The sequence below is a fragment of the Mauremys reevesii genome, linkage group 1 (assembly GCF_016161935.1).
Source record: "Mauremys reevesii isolate NIE-2019 linkage group 1, ASM1616193v1, whole genome shotgun sequence".
NCBI classification, from domain to species: domain Eukaryota; kingdom Metazoa; phylum Chordata; order Testudines; family Geoemydidae; genus Mauremys; species Mauremys reevesii.
The window spans coordinates 275,490,327-275,508,278 of NC_052623.1; the positions used below are offsets into that span (position 1 = coordinate 275,490,327).

At 41.4% G+C, this 17,952-nt stretch overlaps 1 protein-coding gene across 1 annotated transcript in view; it reads right to left on the reverse strand.

The window, feature by feature from the left end:
- SCYL2 (SCY1 like pseudokinase 2) overlaps positions 1–17,952 on the reverse strand; it is a 55,710-nt gene that overhangs the window by 37,358 nt on the left and 400 nt on the right. The window contains exon 2 of the mRNA XM_039494776.1: positions 12,743–12,947. Within this exon, the coding sequence (XP_039350710.1) occupies positions 12,743–12,919 (177 nt within the window). The 5' untranslated portion in view covers positions 12,920–12,947. The remainder of the gene's footprint in view (positions 1–12,742; positions 12,948–17,952) is intronic.

The window sequence follows — 17,952 nt, forward strand, 5'->3', positions numbered from 1 at the left end:
TTTAAATAAATGGGAGTTTTGGATACTCAGCACCTCAAAATCAGCTCAGGTATTGGTAATTTAAATAGTTTGAGAATACACTTATTTATCTAAACCCAGGGTTGAGAGTTCAATTCTTGAGGGGGGCCATTTAGGGAACTGGGGTAAAAATCTGTCTGGGGATTGGTCCTGCTTTGAACAGGGGGTTTGACTAGATGACCTCCTGAGGTCCCTTCCAACCCTGATATTCTATGTTCTATTTGTTGGAATGATGCTTTATGATATACATTTGTATTTTTTCTTGAGCACATTGTAGAGAATGGAAAGAATAAATTCTTTCCCTAAACAATATTTTCCTCAGTGTTTTTTTCCCCCTCAACTCTTTTTTAAAAAATTACTCAGAAGAGAAAATGCAAATTCTACTGATTTCAGAATGTTTTGCTGTATCTTAAAAATTAATTTGGGGGAGGACTACCTAATTTGGTAGGTCTTAATTTTTTGTTGAATATGGAGTCTGATAATATTCTTGAGCAAAAATCCTAATTTAAGGGGAAATAAGGAGAACACATTATCTCTGGAACTTTTCTTGTGTGATCACGTGGCCTGGACCTTGCTTCCAGTTGTGATGTATTCAGCAATTAAAAGGTGAGGGGGGTACTTAACCCTGAGCCTTTGCTTCCTGACTCCCAATGTCCAAATAAAATAAAAATTCATTAACTGAACTTCTATTTTATATATGTACAGAAGGAAATATGTTCATAAAATATAAACTAATATAAAAGCTAGAATTTATATTATTTACCAATATTAATTTGTATAAAAAATGCTAGGTTTCAGCCCAAAGACAAGACAAGGAGGCAACTGTTGGTGTAAATTTGGGCACAAGTGCTATTTTAATGAATATGCATATTCAGCATGTCAGCCTGCTATGCAGCAGGAGGTCACACATGCAAACAGCACAATGCTAATAACAATTTTCACTATGTATATAGACAAAGCAAAAGCAGCAAAATGACCTTTGCAGTAAGTTATGTGAATAAATATTACATTTTATTTGTCCATATGGAAATTATTTATAATGGACCCACCCCAAGTCTGAGGCCTCAAAAAAACCAAACCAAACTAAAAACAGTTTATGCATAATTAAATACTGCAGTAAAGACTTATGTTGCCCCTCCCCCGCCCTCCAGAAGGGTCAACTTTATTCCAAGGAACTGCAGTGGGAACACAAACTAACCTGAGTTTTAGTGATATTACAGTTCAAGCAATATGTCCTATACTTAAAATGGGAAATACTACTAGAATTGCTAATATTTCTAAAACAAGCATGAACATTTTAGGTGCATCCATTGTTCAGATTATTTCACGCAATCCATTGGGTGGAAGAGCATACAGTGTTGGTTATTTAAGATGAGATAGCCTTTTCCATCTTCCTCCTCCATCCAGCATGATTCTTTGAGATATCTAGTAAATTCATCTCAACAATCTGCCATTATGAGTGCCTGGAAACTGTTACCATTAAACAAGAAAATGCACTCTCTATATAGTTCTTTCTAAAGAAAATTGAAACATAGTTGTTTGGTCCCATTACAGTTTCTTCTCTTCATGAAAAGTTCTTAGGAAAAAAGTTAGTCAAGCTACAAGACAAAAATAGTGCTATATTTATTTACAAAACTGAGAGTAACATCTTGCAAAGGCTTACATAGGGGTTTAACATTATGGACTCCAAGTAGTCCCTCTGAAACCATGAAGTCTTATTTTTTTTAATACTAAAAGAAATTCAAGAATATCCTTGTCAACTGCAAATCTTTGTATGCTAGCCACTTCTCATCTGCTACAGTATAATTGTTTTTCTGACTAAATCTCCTTTCAGTTTACTTCCACTCAATCATGAAAGATATCCCTCATTAGAAAACAGCCCTCAGTGCCACAAACAGCTCAGGATTTAAAGCATTTAAAGTAATTCACACATTGTTTGCCGCCTTCAATTTTTACATAGCAGAAGCCTTATAACGCATATTAAATCAATACTATTAAATATTGATGCTATGATACCAGTCAAATTTGCCTAAAACTTCCTTTTTCAGAAGTTATTTTGTGTTTGCACTAGGATTTCTCATACCTGTAATTCCCTAACACATACAAGATCCACCTACAGTAATGACAGCAGAAACTGCAGTGTACATAGAGCTTACAAGGTTCTAATCACTGTCAGAAGGAGCAGTAAACACCCCCAAGCTCTGCCTAAACTGCAGATACCACCAGAAGAGTTTGCACACATCTGCTAAGAATTACAGATCTGTAGAAAAGACCTTAGTTACTTTCTGACTGCCTCTCATCTTTTAACCTCATAAAGCAAAGGGACAGAAAACAACTGTGTTCTTCTCTGGAATACAGTTCAATAGCTCAGTGTCATTCACAATGAAGACCAAAGACACTTGATTTTCTCATAGCTGATCAAAGCAATTAACCCCTTCGCAAAAGCGGTACAAGACATTCCTCTAAATCAGGGGTTCCCAAACTGTGGTATGCATACTTGAGACATCTCCCGGGGAAGTGGGGGAAGGGGGTGTTACACAGGAAAAAATGTGCAATGGTGGATTTTATTTTATTTATTGCATTTTTATAATAGGCTACTCAGATGAAGTTTTAAACTCTATGGGAATTTGTTATACAAAAATACAGTAGTTATTTTACTTCAAGATGTATCAATGAGAACACAGATACGCAGAGACGCTGACTTACAGAGCCCCCTCACCTCCAATCATCATACAGCACAGGTTCAGTTACCCAGCAACTGTCCAGTCTAATTGAGCTCAGAAATTAGGGGTTGTTTTTTTCAGTTGTATATGTCACACAAAACTCTATCTGTATGTAAAAATGAAATATGGACAGGTTGTATTAAGAACACCACAATGTATAAGTGATGAGAAGGGCAAGGATATGTGGGCAGTTAGTAGATCTGGAATTATAATAGCAAGTTATTCATATAGTCCTTTTCCCAGACTCAAAATGAAAAGTTAAAAACCAACAGGTGCCTATCATCTTATATATTTGTAAAGTGCCTAACTTAAAGGATTATATCCTATACACATTCAGGGACAATTTCATCCACTACCAACATGCAGTAACCATTGGAAAGGAACCATGATTGCTATACAATAGTTCAGGGATAGGAAGTGAATGGTATATTTTATGCAGTTATAAAATTAGATAAACATGTAGGTAAGCAAAATATAACAGACTTCACTGAAATTTGGTCAGACACTGGGATAACATCAGCTAATCACAAAAGAAATTATAAACTGAATTTTATTTAATGGTCAGCCTAGGCCCCAAATAAAAATACAATTCTTTGTTTATTACTTTCTCTTCCTGTTATAAGAATTTCTGCATTGAGCAAAGGTGAATGGAAGACTTCAATTGGTTATTAAAAATTAAATGAGAAAATATAGGCAACAGGAAATTCAAGTTATGTCAAGTATATGTTTAAATAATAGACACCATGACACAGAGATGGATGCATTCCTTAAAAGAAGACTCTTCTCTTTAATATAAAATTATGTAATTCACAAAAACTTTCAGTGATTATGGCAGAGTTAAAAAGCAATGCCAATCTTCTTTCCAACCAGCAACAAATAAGAGGCCAGAGTGGGGAAAACAAATGGCTTCAGAAGTTTCCAAGGAGTTCAGATACATATTCCAGGCCCGTCATTTAAATAACTAAAATGTCTGTCTAATCTAGAATGCAAGCCATTAGAGAGAAGGTTTAGGTGCTTGGGAAAGGATATTTAAAGAAAGGAGACAAAATAAACCAACAAAGGGGATGATAATCCAGAAAGATGACCAGCTTTTACCAGAGAGCCTTCAGAGAAAAAGAATTTACTGTCAAGCAAAACTGGCAATCTGTCTTTTATTCTTATAACCATATTAGGAAAAGTAATAAAGCAGCCTACAGTCTAGAAGTGAAGAAGCAAAGGCAAAAACAACATACAATAGAAGATGGATATGTTTTAAGTCCCCACAGAAAGACTCTAATGTAGTTGCCAAATATTTTATAAGGGTCATTTCAAGTTAAATCTCCCCATGTAGTTGCATGATGACTTAATTTTTAAGAGACAAGCAGTATTCAAGCAGTAAATAGAAAAACCCAGTCCAACACATTAAAAAAAATAATTTCTGAAATTTTTTTTTTGGCTGCTGTATAACTGCTTCAAAAAATTCAGCTTCTACACCAGATACTCTTCTTCTGGAAGATTTCACTGAAATTTGACAAGTAATTGTCTTGAAAATTGTTCAAGGTGTTTGTTGAGGACTTCACTTTAACAAATTGTAAATACTAGTGTTAAACATTTGTTTTTTCTTTTATGTTGATTTGTACCCAATATTTTTAAATATAAGTAAATACAATAAAATAAATAGGTGTGCCATTTTCCAGCACACAGCCAAGTGTGAACATATATAAGACGACTAGTGACTGACAACCTGGATCTCCACACAAACCAGTACAACATTTCTGGTTTCTTTTTTTGCCTGTTTAATGATGCCTTTAACATCTGAGCATTAATACTTGGAATTAGTAACAACAAATGTGTTTTAAAAGGTAAAGAAGGAATTGTCCTTAATATTTTGGGTACTCTCTGATTGCCAGAATAAGTCAATACTTGTTGCAGTTTTACATAATTTCTTTGCTGAAATGCTATAGAAAACATTTATCTTTATAGGACTTTACAGGGACATAAAAAAACCAAAACGCACATACAAAGGAGTTCTCTCCTAAACCAATAAGGAAGTTTCTTTACAATAATAAAACTATTACAGTTTTAGATCTGCAACTGTTGTTTCTACCATAGCATGGAGGCAAAGGCAATTGTGAATATTTTAAAGATTCATGGAGATAAAAAACCTGAACTTTATGGCATTTAGATTAAAATGCAAATCGAAAGCAAACCCCTTCATTACACAAAGTGGTATATAACCACATTAATTGCAGTCTGCACATGAGCACAGCTTTGTTTATGTCTGGATGCACATTCAAGTGCTACATTTGTTTTTATTAGTTATTTAAAATGAAGCACTCTTTGTCCAGAGTTCTTTAAATTTCATAATGGAAATTGATTTTTCGTATCAGCATTGGCACAATGACTCAAGCAAAGTCAACCCCCAAATATTCTAGTAGAGAAGAGGAAACGTTAGGCAAAAATATTTTGCTGAACCACAGGCCTCTAGAAAACACTTCCTTGCACAGACATATTAGTAAACCCATAGGTGAACTGAAAATATTTTGAAAGAAAGAAAAGGAAATGTAGGATTATGTGACAAATGCACGAATAACCTAGGTAAGAATACAAGATTCTCCCTGCAATTGTAGCTCTGGGCTGCTGCAGGCCTTGCTGGGTCCTAGTTCAGGTCCAGGCACAGGCACCAGAACTGAGAGTAGGAAGCCTCTCTCTCCTGTGCTCTTAAGGATTCCCCTCCTGGTCTCAGGCAGTTTGGAGGAGGAAGCTGCTTGATTCGGATGCAGAGATTACAAGAGCAGGACCTATTGAGTAGACTGGGATAAGGGCGGGGGGGGGGGGGGGAGAAAGGGGCAAGGGGATGGAAATGGTAGATTGAGACTAGAACCCTACTGAGAAGAATTTAAACTGGCTTGGCAAGTAGACTGGGACAAAGAGATGGGTGGATAAATGCTGAGAGTGGATGAGGAGCCCAGGGTGGAAAACGGACAGGAAGCCAGAGGGGATAGGGAACTTGGGGAGAGAGGAGTTGACTGGGGAGATAGACAATCAGATGGAGAGCTGGGAGGAGGGAAAATTAGGACTGGGCGGGCAATGTGCTGGAACTGGGAGGAGGAGTCCAGAGGGGTGAAACTAGGGACTGATAGGGCAAGAAGACTGGAGTGGGGATGAGAAGCCTGTGGAAAGTGGGCCTGGCTCAGTGAAGAGAATGAGACAGGGAAGAGGAGCCTGGTGTGGGAAAGAGACAGGACTGGGAAATGGACAAGTTGGAAGGGATAGGGCAAAAGAGATGACACTTGGGGAATGGGCAGAAGAATCTGTGCCCACTGGAGCACACATCCCTCCTCCAAAGCCTGGAATGGAACCTAAGTCTCACCATTCTCTTATGCATGTGAAATCCAATGGCAAAGTGTTCTATCCCCCTCTAGACCAGTGGTCTCCAAACTTTTTTGATCGTGCACCCCATCAGTAAAAAAAGGTGCTCTTCCTGCCGCACCCCCCACTTTGGAGACCCCTGCTCTAGGGCCGCAAGCAGGTTTCAGGGGGGCTGTCAGCAGGGCCAGCAGAAAGCCGAAGCCCCACTGCATGGGCCTGAAGCCTGAGGCCCTGAGCCCCACCACCTGGGGATGAAGCTGAAGCCTGACCAGCTTAGCTTCACGAGGCTCCCTGTGGCATGGGGCCCCAAGCAACTGACCTGTTTGCTACCCCCTAATGCTGACCCTGACTTTTATATGCAGAAAATCAACTGTTGTGACACTGGTGAGCCATGGAGGTTTTATAGCATGCTGGGGGGAGAGGGGGGGCACCTCAGAAAGATAAATGTTGAGAACCCCTGGTCTAGAGGTTCATCCACACAGAGGAGAGAACGACTCCTAGGGGAATTCTGTGCCATTGCGCATGCGCAGAAGTCATGTGCTACACACAATTTGTTTTCCTTAGCAGATAATGCATTTTGATGAGAAGTGCTGCAGTTACACCTTTCACTGACCAGGGGCCACTGTGGTGTCACGACAGAGAGCAGACGATCCCTGGCGGGAGCAGCCCAAGCTGTGAATAGGGAAGAGAAAAGTCTGCGTTCCTCACAGCGCTCTGCCCATAGGGCCAAGTCAAGAGGCAAGGGTTATGTGGGGTACATGGGGCTACGTGGGGCTACTGGGGGGAGCGCACACGAATGGGAGTGAGGGTGCAGGCACACAAGAGGACAGGGGGAGGAGGTGGCTGAGTGGGGGTGCAGAGCCAGATGGGGACAGGGGCAGATGTGTCTGACTCAGAGAGGCTAGAGTCAGCATGGGGAAGGCACCCTAACAATCGATCCCCTCATTCCCCCTGTTCAAAAACAAACAACAACAACGTTCCATACTTCTATCAACCATACACAACCCTCCCAGTTCACACCCAGGCTCCTTCCCAGCAATTGCTTCCCTCTCCCTCAGCTCCTCCCTTACCCCAGACTCCCCCAAGCCTTTGCACTGCTTCTGAGGGGTGCAAGAAATACATTTCTATATTGTAGTCTAAAGAATTATTACTCAAAGTTCTTTATTAATATACCTAGTAAGGAATCTATTTGTCAAAAAACGTTTCCTGAATCTTTTTTGTCGTCTGTATTGCTACAGACATACTTGCTGACTGGTATTTTGAAATAAATTACCAAAATAATTGAAACTGGCATGTTTATTTTGTGTTATTTTGACTAATAAAATATGCAGAATTTTAAAATACCGTATTGTCCCGAGTATAGGCCGCTCCTGATTATAAGCCGCACCCTTAAAGTTTGGTGCTATTTTAAAAAAATTAAATTTTTAACTTTTTTTAACTTAAAGAAAATATACACATTAGTAGAACAGTAAAACAGTATTTTATTTAATGAATAGGAAGACATGTACCAGTATTTTTAACACTTTTAACACTTTTGGTAGTCCTGCTTTTGACGGCATATGTTATATACTCAGAAATATTGAAAACTATTTTGTAGTTATGCTGTAAATAAAGAAGGGAAAAGGAATGGACAACAAGGAGACTGATGGGAACAGTTCTCACCCTCTCCCCTGCACAACAATCAACAACATTAGCAAATGTTCTTAGGGTTAGGGATCATGGTCCCCCGAACTCCTGCCCCATCCAACCCCCCGCGTTCCTTGACACCTCCACCCACCCCAGGGACCCCTGCCCCATCCAACCACCCCTTCTCTCTGTCCCCTGACAGCCCCTGGAACCCTTGCCCCTCACTGCCTCCCACCGCCCCATCCATCCCCTGATCCTAACTGCCCCACCAGGACCCTTGCCCCTATTCAATCCCCCTGTTCCCTGCCCTCTGACCCCCCCAACCCCTATGCACCCCCCCACCCCGAACCCCCCTGCCCTCTCTCCAACACCCCCTCCCTGCCCCCTTACTGCGCTGCCTGGATGTGGCTGGCGGCACTACAGTCCGGCCGCGGCTGGAGCCAGGAGCCCCGGGATGCTGGGCCGGGGCAGGAGTCACGCGGCCGGAGCCCGGAGCTGGAGGATGTGGCGGGAGCCGGACAGCCAGAGCCAGGTAGCTGGCCGACCAAAGTAGGGCGGCCGGGAAGGGATGCGGGGCCGGGGCCAGAGCCGGGCGGCAGGGGACGCGGGGATGGAGCCGGGTGATGCGGGGCCGGGCGGTGGGGGACGCGCAGCCGGCGCCGGGGGACGCGCGGCCAGGCAGGGCCGCCCAGAGAATTCCGGGGGCCCGGGGTCTTCGGCGGGGGGGGCCCCTTCTGTTCCGGGCACCCCTGCGGCCGAATTACCGCCGAAGCAGGACCCGCCGCTGAAGTGCAGCCCGGTCTTCGGCGGCGGGAGGCCCCGACGCGGGTCTTCGGGGCACTTCGGCGGCGGGTCCTGGAACGGAAGGGCCCCCCTCTGCCGAATTACCGCCGAAGACCGGGCTGCACTTCGGCAGCGGGTCCTGCTTGGGCGGAAACTCGCCAGTGGGGGGTCCTTCCGCCCCAGAGCAGAAGGACACCCCCCCCCCGCAGGCGAAGACCAGGAGCAGAAGAAGCTCCTGCGCCCGGCCCCACAAGAGTTTTCCGGGCCCCCCGGAGCGAGTGAAGGACCCCGCTCTGGGGGCCTCGAAAAACTCTCGTGGGGGCCCCTGCTGGGCCCGGGGGCAAATTGCCCCCCTTGCCCCCCCCTCTGGGCGGCCCTGAGGCCGGGGCCGGCGGAGGCGGGTGCGCGGGGCCGGGCGAGGCGGGGACACGGCTGGGGCAGCCCAGAGCCCTCTGAGCTCACAAAAGCTCATGCTTAAATAAATTTGTTAGTCTTTAAGGTGCCACAAGTACTCCTGTTTTTTTTGCGGATACAGACTAACACGGCTGCTACTCTGAAACCTATGAATATAAAGTGCTTCTAATTTGCCCCCATCCCCAAACTTATGCATGATAGCATGTTATCATGTAATTAAATGCTATTTTTTCTTCCCCCCACAGGATCCCTGCCTCATTCAGTGTACAGGATGAACCCTCTCTGAGGATGAATCAGGGCTGCGTAGTGAAGACTGTGGGATCCCTGCTTCATTTGTTCTGAAAGTTGGAAGGTATGTAGAAAACGACAAGGGATTGCAACGAGAGAAACGATGGTCTGTTAGGGCAGTTGAATGCTGCCCTAGAGAATGTTATTCTACCACTGACTTTGCCAGTTCCTATACGTTGCTGTGCAGGTCACTTAAACCAAACTTTTCACTAGTGAGCACTAATTGCGTGTATCGCATTTTCTCAATGTTTGAGTTGACACCCCAGAATCTAACGACAGAAGTGTTGAGCACTTGGACACAATTGAAGTTGGTGGGACTGTGCTTTGAACCTAACATGCAATATAATGCTAAAGACTCTGGGGGGAAAAAAACCCCTCAGATTCTAGGTGCCTCAAATTGGGTACCCAAAATTAGTGGATACTTTTCACCTTAATCTCACTGTGCCTCAGTTTTCCATCTGTAAATGCGATAATTATACAGCCTCATCTCAGAGGGGTGTTGTGAAAATAACCTCCTTACTCTTTATGAAGCACTCAGCTATGATAGTGATGAGTGCCAAAGAAGTCTATGAGGAAATTAATATTTCTGTCTTCAGAAAAAGGTTTGAATAGCACGCAGTGAATAAGGGCTAAGCAGGGGCGGCTCCAGGCACCAGCACACCAAGCACGTGCTTGGGGCGGCAAGCCGCGGGGGGCACTCTGCTAGTCGCCGCGAGGGCGGCAGGCAGGTTGCCTTCGGCGGCATGCCTGCGGAGGGTCCGCTGGTCCTGCGGCTTCGGCGGACCTCCCGCAGGCGTGCCGCCGAATCCATGGGACCAGGGACCTCCCGCAGGCAAGCCGCCCAAGGCAGCCTGCCTGCCGTGCTTGGGGCGGCAAAATGCCTAGAAAAAAAAAACAGGAGTACTTGTGGCACCTTAAAGACTAACAAAATGCCTAGAGCCACCCCTGGGGCTAGGGCCACACATTGAATAATGAGGAGAAAAAAAAATATTGATTATCTACTCATTAAATCTGAACTGTCCATCCTATGCACTGAATGAGGCAGCGGTCTTGTGAGGAAAATATAGTATGTCATAATGTAATTAAAGAATGTATCACAACGCATATGCACATGGTGACCAAATTTCAGTTGTACAGGCAACCTTAATTCTGGCACTTCCTAACTTTTAAGTGCTTGACTTTGCAACTTTAATAATATTCTTTTAATCAATGTACTTTTTTGGGGAGTGTAATAGATATAATTTGGCAAATCATTCCATTCAGTAACTGAACACGTACCCAGCATTTGACTACATGATGCGCTACTCAGATTTTCTGGAACCTCAAGGTTAGTATTCCAATAGTCATCTGTTCTTTTTCCAAAAGAGATGCCCCATTCTCCCAGTCTTTCACAAGTCTTTTTTAAAGTCGGAGTCTCTTAAATTACATTTCCTTCCAGGTTGTTTTAGTAATAGCCTCATTCAACTGTGATTATTCTGAAACTCATCTCCCTTCCTCACTTGACTAGTTAAATAAATCAATAAATAAATGTTGATTCCAACAAGATTGTGAGAGCTAACGGATTCTCTGAACAAGGAACAGAAACTAAGTGTAGCAGGGATTCTAGTGCCCAGATGATCATCTCCTTACATGTTTTGCTAACCCTTGAGATGGACAAGGTGGTTTGGTAAGAAAGTTCTCTCAAGTGCCCCCATCCCTATCTGTGCCTTCCTAACTGCATTTTAAGAAGAGGGGAGGGAGGGAACTAGTGCTTCCTTAGGCCAGGAAAAAAAATATATATATATAAAAAGATGTTCAAGGCAATATGGAGTAAGTAAACAACAAATCTCAAGATGGGCTGAACAACAACAAAAAAATAAAAATGCTGGGGCCTAAATAATGTTTACATATTGTATTATATTATATATATGTGTGTGTGTGTGTGAGCTACATAGGATGATTCATAACACATATACACAAATATTCATACATGCATATCTATATTATCTCACAGATTTATTTGTGTAAACCAGACAGCAAGCAAGCAAAAACCTGATAATCAAATATTAGACTATAAACATCCTTGTAAACCAGGACAGACAGCAGATCCAGGAGGGCAGTAACAAGTTTCCTTCACTTAGAGTTTCAGAGTAGCAGCCGTGTTAGCCTGTATCCGCAAAAAGAACAAGAGTACTTGTGGCACCTTAGAGACTAACAAATTTATTTGAGCATAAGCTTTCGTGGGCTAGTGGAATGCTGATACTGCTGACAAAAAAAATTGGAGCTATTTGAAACAGGACACTCACGTATCATTTTGGGGAAGCTAGTGATGTCACTGGCACAGATGATAAACGGCCACTCACAAGTTGCCAGAAGGGTGGACTGGCAGAACAAAGGAATAAAATAAATTACTAATGAACAGATAGCATGCAATATAATAACCACAATATATCTTGCAATTCGCTGTATATCTTAGCAATGTTCAGAAGGAGTCTACCAAAGAGTATAACTCCTCACAAACATCTGGAAAAAGACATCCTTCAAGAAATTATTCTTATATGAAAATAATTATTGGAAGCCCTTTCACATACAAAATACTTACCACACTGATTAGTTTTGTTTTGCAGCATCAGACTGATGCTGACGTGATGACTGGCCAAAATATGGACTAATGATAATCATGTGACTATTAGTCAAATACAACTAATCATCACGCAATAAAATACTGACTCCTTGTAACATGGAACTGGCAGTGTACTTTTAGCCTTATCAGTGACAAAACAGTTTGCAGAAACATTAGTCAGGGTTTGCTTTACCACTTTTGGAGCCAAATCACGCAGACTCTACTGTCAGAAGACCCAATCAAGACTTGAAAAATGTACTTAAGCTTAATTCCCTGTCTGGAGTGGCTTATTAACCAGGTGAAAGATACCCATGGTGCCATAGCTCATGCCCCCACAGCCATACCCATGCTGTGGGGGCATGGAGAAAGGCAGTCACATCCATTGCAACTGAAAGAAACAGAAGAGTTATCCCATCTATTAAGCACTGTTTCCAGTCCGTTTTTACATTATTTAAAAATATATATATATCGGCTTACAAGGCAGCTGTGGGGGTGTGGCGAGACTTGGACCCATTCTGGGCACCACCAAAAATTATACAAACCTGCCGCCTCTGAGTGAATATAGTGTTTACGGGAATGAGGGGTTAACAGCAATGACCTGAAACAGGCATGGTGACGGCAGTTAGCATGAGGCCATCCCCAACATACTTTTGGTCAACATACTTCACGTCTAACATTTCTTACTGCTCAATTTCTGTGTATCTATTGAACCAGAAATTAAACTGTGCCAGTCTGTTGTGATTAAATGAGCAGCGGGAACCTTAAATTAACACATTTGGATACCTTTTCTGTCTTCGTTTGACTTCACAAATTGTAACGCTAGCAATAGTTTACCAAACAAAATGTTCTTCTAAACCTTTCCTAACAAAACATGCAATTGTTATCATTCCTCAAGTATGATTTTAATGTAACCACAGGCCTTCACCTGAGATCTCACCTGTTTTGTTGACTTTTTAGTTCCATTAAAGATCTTCCAAGCAAGCCCATTGCCACCACTAGCAATATGTCGGCCAACATCAAATTCCCTGGTAACAGGATTTCCCATGACCGCACTGGTGACATCAGCTGTTACCTTTGTAACGGTACTTTTCAACTTATTCAGCATGGACTCCATTGTCCCAACAATATGCTATCACGTTAGCCTACAAACGTGAAGGGAAAAAAAAAAATCACAATTCTTTCCATTTCTGTTAATGGAAGGTACTGAAAATGGTTAGTTTACATTAGTTCATATTATTAAAAACACAGAACACAAAGCCAGCTATGGGAAATCTATATTTTAAAAGGGAAGAGTAAAGTTTTATTTTTTTCTTAAAAGAGTAAACCTGCCTAAGATCTCAAATCATCAACAGTATAAAAGTATATTTAGACTGAAGACATTTTAAAAATGAGTCCTCGCTCTCTCACTGTACCTGCCAAAACCCACGCTCAAAATTCAGTGTTTTACCTAAAATAACTGCTGATGTTACTAACCTTTTCAGTTCTGATGTGTTAATGAGTTCATCAGCTGCTGCAGGGAAAGTGGAGAAACTGCTTTTTCTATGCTTTGCTTTAGAATTAGTGCTTCTACATGGTTATTCAGTTTAAGAAATGCAAGTCTGGTTTCCAATAAAGTTCATTTTCACCTGTACTATATTACTGTACTATAATTTCCTCACTTAACTGAGGTAGTTAATACAAACAACTGCTGCCAGAGCCACCAAGAAAGCACTACCGTCCAGCAGCTCAAACCATTAACACAAATATCTTTCTGCTGCTGAGTGTGCTATTGGAGGAATAGGACAAGAAACTCATACTGAAACAGGGAGAGAGACATACACACGTCTTGTTCCCTACCTGCAGTAAGAAATGAGGTAAAGATGGAACACAAGGAGAAATTAATTGCTAGTAACAGTTAACATACATAGAACACCCAAAAACAAACACTAAATCAGGGGTAGGCAACCTATGGCACGTGTGTCGAAGGCGGCACGCGAGCTGATTTTCAGTGGCACTCACACTGCCTGGGTCCTGGCCACCGGTCCAGGGGGCTCTGCATTTTAATTTAATTTTAAATGAAACTTCTTAAACATTTAAGAAGTTGTTACTGAGACATAAAGTAAAAAACCTTATTTACTTTACATACAACAATAGTTTAGTTATATATTATAGACTTATAGAAAGAGACCTAAAAACGTTAAAATGTATTACTGGCACGTGAAATCTTAAATAAATGAAGACTCGGCACACCACTTCTGAAAGGTTGCCGACCCCTGCTCTAAATTAAGACAGTCTCCAACTTCATCTCAAAGAGAGTGTATGGAGGAATATTCATTTCTCCACCAGACAAAGGTGAAACAAACTTGAAAAATAGTGTGCAGACATACTGTTTAAATTTATAGCCTTATTGATCACGTACCTAGGTCACCACAATATTATTCTTACAATAACTAAGTCATTACCTTCTGGCCAACTAGCCTCATGAGGTGGTTTAGTATATTTAGTTCCTACCATCTTCTTTGACATTTAAGACATATTTACATGGATTCGGAGTATCATTTCACCCACCACTCTAAAGAGTTCCACTGTGTTTTCCAAATGGAAGAGAGGATATTTTGGGGGTGATACAGCCAATGTTTTCAAAATTATGGAAAACAAGTGATAGAAATAAGCGGGGGACACAATATCTAACTAGGATTAAATTGAAAATTGCAGTTTTATGCAGTTACATTTCATTTAAATCACCTGCAGGTAAGTGAGTTTAAGTAATTTGTTTTCAGAGGTTAGAATTGTGAGTGAGGGTACTGTGGGAAAACACCAACCAACACCCACACACATCTGGATGACAATACTCCCTATAAAATTCTTATAAATGTATTGTTAAATATATTTATTATTAAAATATATTGTTATATTTGTAATCCCTTTCAGTTTTTTAATTTCTGCTGAATACTTCACCCCACTTGTGCTGGTTGGAGAAAACATGTTGTAGAAAGGAAGGGAGTTGCCTACTTAGGTTTCAGTCCTATAAACATTAAGCTTTAAGTTCCTGAGTGTCCCCTGTGGCTTCAATGGGACTAACCACATGCATGAAGTTAGGCATGTGTGTAAGCATTTGCAGGACCAGAGCCTTAATTACTTAGGTATGAAGAGTTAACTATTGGTAAATACATTTCATCTGAAGCAACTGAACTTCATGATATGGAACCACGCCAACAAACCAGAAATTTCTTGTTCAACCAGCTACTAAACAGGAATAGAGAGACCAAGGGATGAGGTAGACAATTATTTCACAGTAATTATGTACTAAACTGTCAAGTATTCATGCTCTGTTGGAGGGGTTAGTGAAAATAAGCTAGAGAAATTTACACACACACACACACACCCCTTGTGTATTGCGTTAAGGTAAGATGTTATACAAATTGTAGTTGTGTCAGCCAAGATAAAGACTGATTTCTTATATCTAAACTCCCCAACCTAAGGAAAAGCAGTTGCCTACCCGATAAGTATGGAAAAACTCCATGCCTCATAGATCATAGGACAGCTTGAAATAAAGAGATGCTGGTATCTGTAGTCCTTCAGGACCTTATTCTACAGCCATTCTGCATGGGTGCTCCGCATGCAAAAGGACTACATAATCAGGCCCCAAGCAGATACCAAGATAAAAATATATAGCACTGTATTTGATTTCCTGATATTGCTTTTTCTGTAACTGAAGACTTCATTCAGATAGGCAGAAACAATATATTCCAGTTTAATCCCTTCTAAGTGTCTCCATTTCTGAAATGCCTTTTCAAGTAAATTTGGGCCCAAACATGCAAGGTCCTGAGCGCAGTCTATCCCCACTGGAATCAACAGGGTGGCAGTGCTCAATACCCCACAGAACTTGACCCTTTACTAGTACAGAAATATGGTAAGAGCTATACTGATAACTTTTTAGCTGCACCCTGTTGGATTCTCACTGTGGAAGGACAGCATATAGGACTCCCATGTTTACTGGTCTTGGCTCAAAAGCAGAGAAACTGTATCTCCCAAGAATGTGCAACACAGAATCTCAGGGTACAGAATGGGCTTAGTGGGCAAAGGACTGATGTAAAACAAGTCTGTGACACTGGGATTAAATATTAAATGAATACTTATGTGTTACCTCAAGCTTGTTAAAACTACAATAATTTAGGTCTAGTTTCCTTTTTGTCATTTATATTACTTACTTTTGTATTTCATTCAACATGGATAATGAAACTAGAACAGTCAGTTTCTTTTTCTGGTATTAACCCACTAGCACAGGGTCTTTGTGTTTGAAAACACAACATGGGAGGGGCATCTTTAAAAACTTGACTACACTGAAAGTAAACAAGTTCCTGTTCATATTCCCCTTTACATGTTCAAATTCCTTATCTGTGCTTAAGTTTGAAGAACAGTCTCTCTGTTGAGAGGTGGAAGAATGAATGAAAATGCTTTCAATTAAACTGCAGAAAGCATTCTCTGCTAGAGGTGGCAGTTCCATGTGGTAACTGTATTGAAAAGATTGGAGAAGGCAGTAAGGGAGGATACTAACAAAAAATCATTATCAAAAGAGTGAGAATTTACAAATAGGCCTGATATGTATGATCAAATCTGCTCCTTCTCAACTTGGCTCTGCACAAAGTTAAACCATTGAATAATTCAGCAGAGGAAAGAGATAATGAGCCAATTTTCTCTCTCAGCATGCAGATTGTTTTCATAAATTAATGTCTGTTAATATTGTCAGTATATTTTTATAAATCCTTGTGTAGACAATCTGACTGAAATCTAAAATGGGTTTTGTTCTATAAAAATAGTTTATTACCAATTTCAATTACACCATATTAAATGTCAGTTGAAATAATATATCTAGAAAGACAAGTACATAAAAGATTTTAACCTGGAGAGTGACAATTTCAATAACACAAATTACAGTCAAAGCAGTTGTATATAAAATATTAAAGTTAATATCAGCTTCTTCAGCAGTATTTTCAAGTCTAAAATTGAGCTACTATACATAGAAAAAGTAACACTCAAAAGACAATGATGTAATAATGTCAAGCATCCACAAGGCATAAAGCATTTTACGCTTTTAAATTAAAAATGTAGAAGAGACGAAAAGCAAGAAAACGCCAGTATCTTAGTAACTATAATACTCAAGGGAACAAGGAGTGGGCACTCTAGAAATATTTAAGATAGAACTTTTCTTCTTCCTGTTTGACATTTGAGTACAATATCCATACAAAAACAGGCCCCCAATCCTATAAATTGATGGGTGTAGAGGAGCCCTTATGCTTGCATGGAACCCCAAAACAGTCAACAGGGGCTCTGTGTAGGCAAACACTAGCACAGATCAGCTTGCAGAACTGGAGCTTTACAATTTTGCTAAGGCAACATGTGAGTAAGTGGCACAAGATAGGGAAACATTAAGAATACTGAAAATAAAAATAAAGCCAAAACAAATAAGCCCCCAACTCCTCCTCAGTTTTCAGTTGAGTAATCACTTTGAGCTAGTTTATTCTCTTTTCTATTGTGGTAATGTAGGGGGGTGTTTGTGTGAAACCAATGCCACCCATCCCCCATGGCTGTATCAGTGCTCTGCTTGGTTTGTGACCCCCCGGGCAAGGCTGATCCCCCTTGGTCACAAATGGAGTAAAAGGGCTGAAAAACCTAACTCCACCCTATCATAAGTGCCATTCCACAGAGCTGGCTAGATACACACAGTGGTGCACCCTACAAAAAGTAGATTACGCCCCACCAGCTCAACAGTGGAGCACAGGAGAAACTGGGCCTCAGTGAGGTATTTTTGATACCCAGTGGTTCCCAGTATTCTCCTTACAATCAAGCCTTCCTTTACTTATAAAAACAATTCAAAGCACATTTTTGAAAAGTATAAATATTATGGATTATGTAAAGTACCAATGATAACAGGGCAAAGCACATCCTGATTTCATCACGAGTTCTGTGCCACAGGGCAAGGCTGAAACCCCCAAACCCTGCAAGCTACCAAGTCGACAGACAACAGACCAAGTTATTTATTATAGGCCCCCAGCAGGGGGTTGGGAGAGAGCGGGGACAACCTGAACTGTCACACGAGCCACGTGGGCACAAGGGCCCTTCGGGTGTTGGGAGGGAATCAACTGGCCCCTTTAACGGGTCACGTGC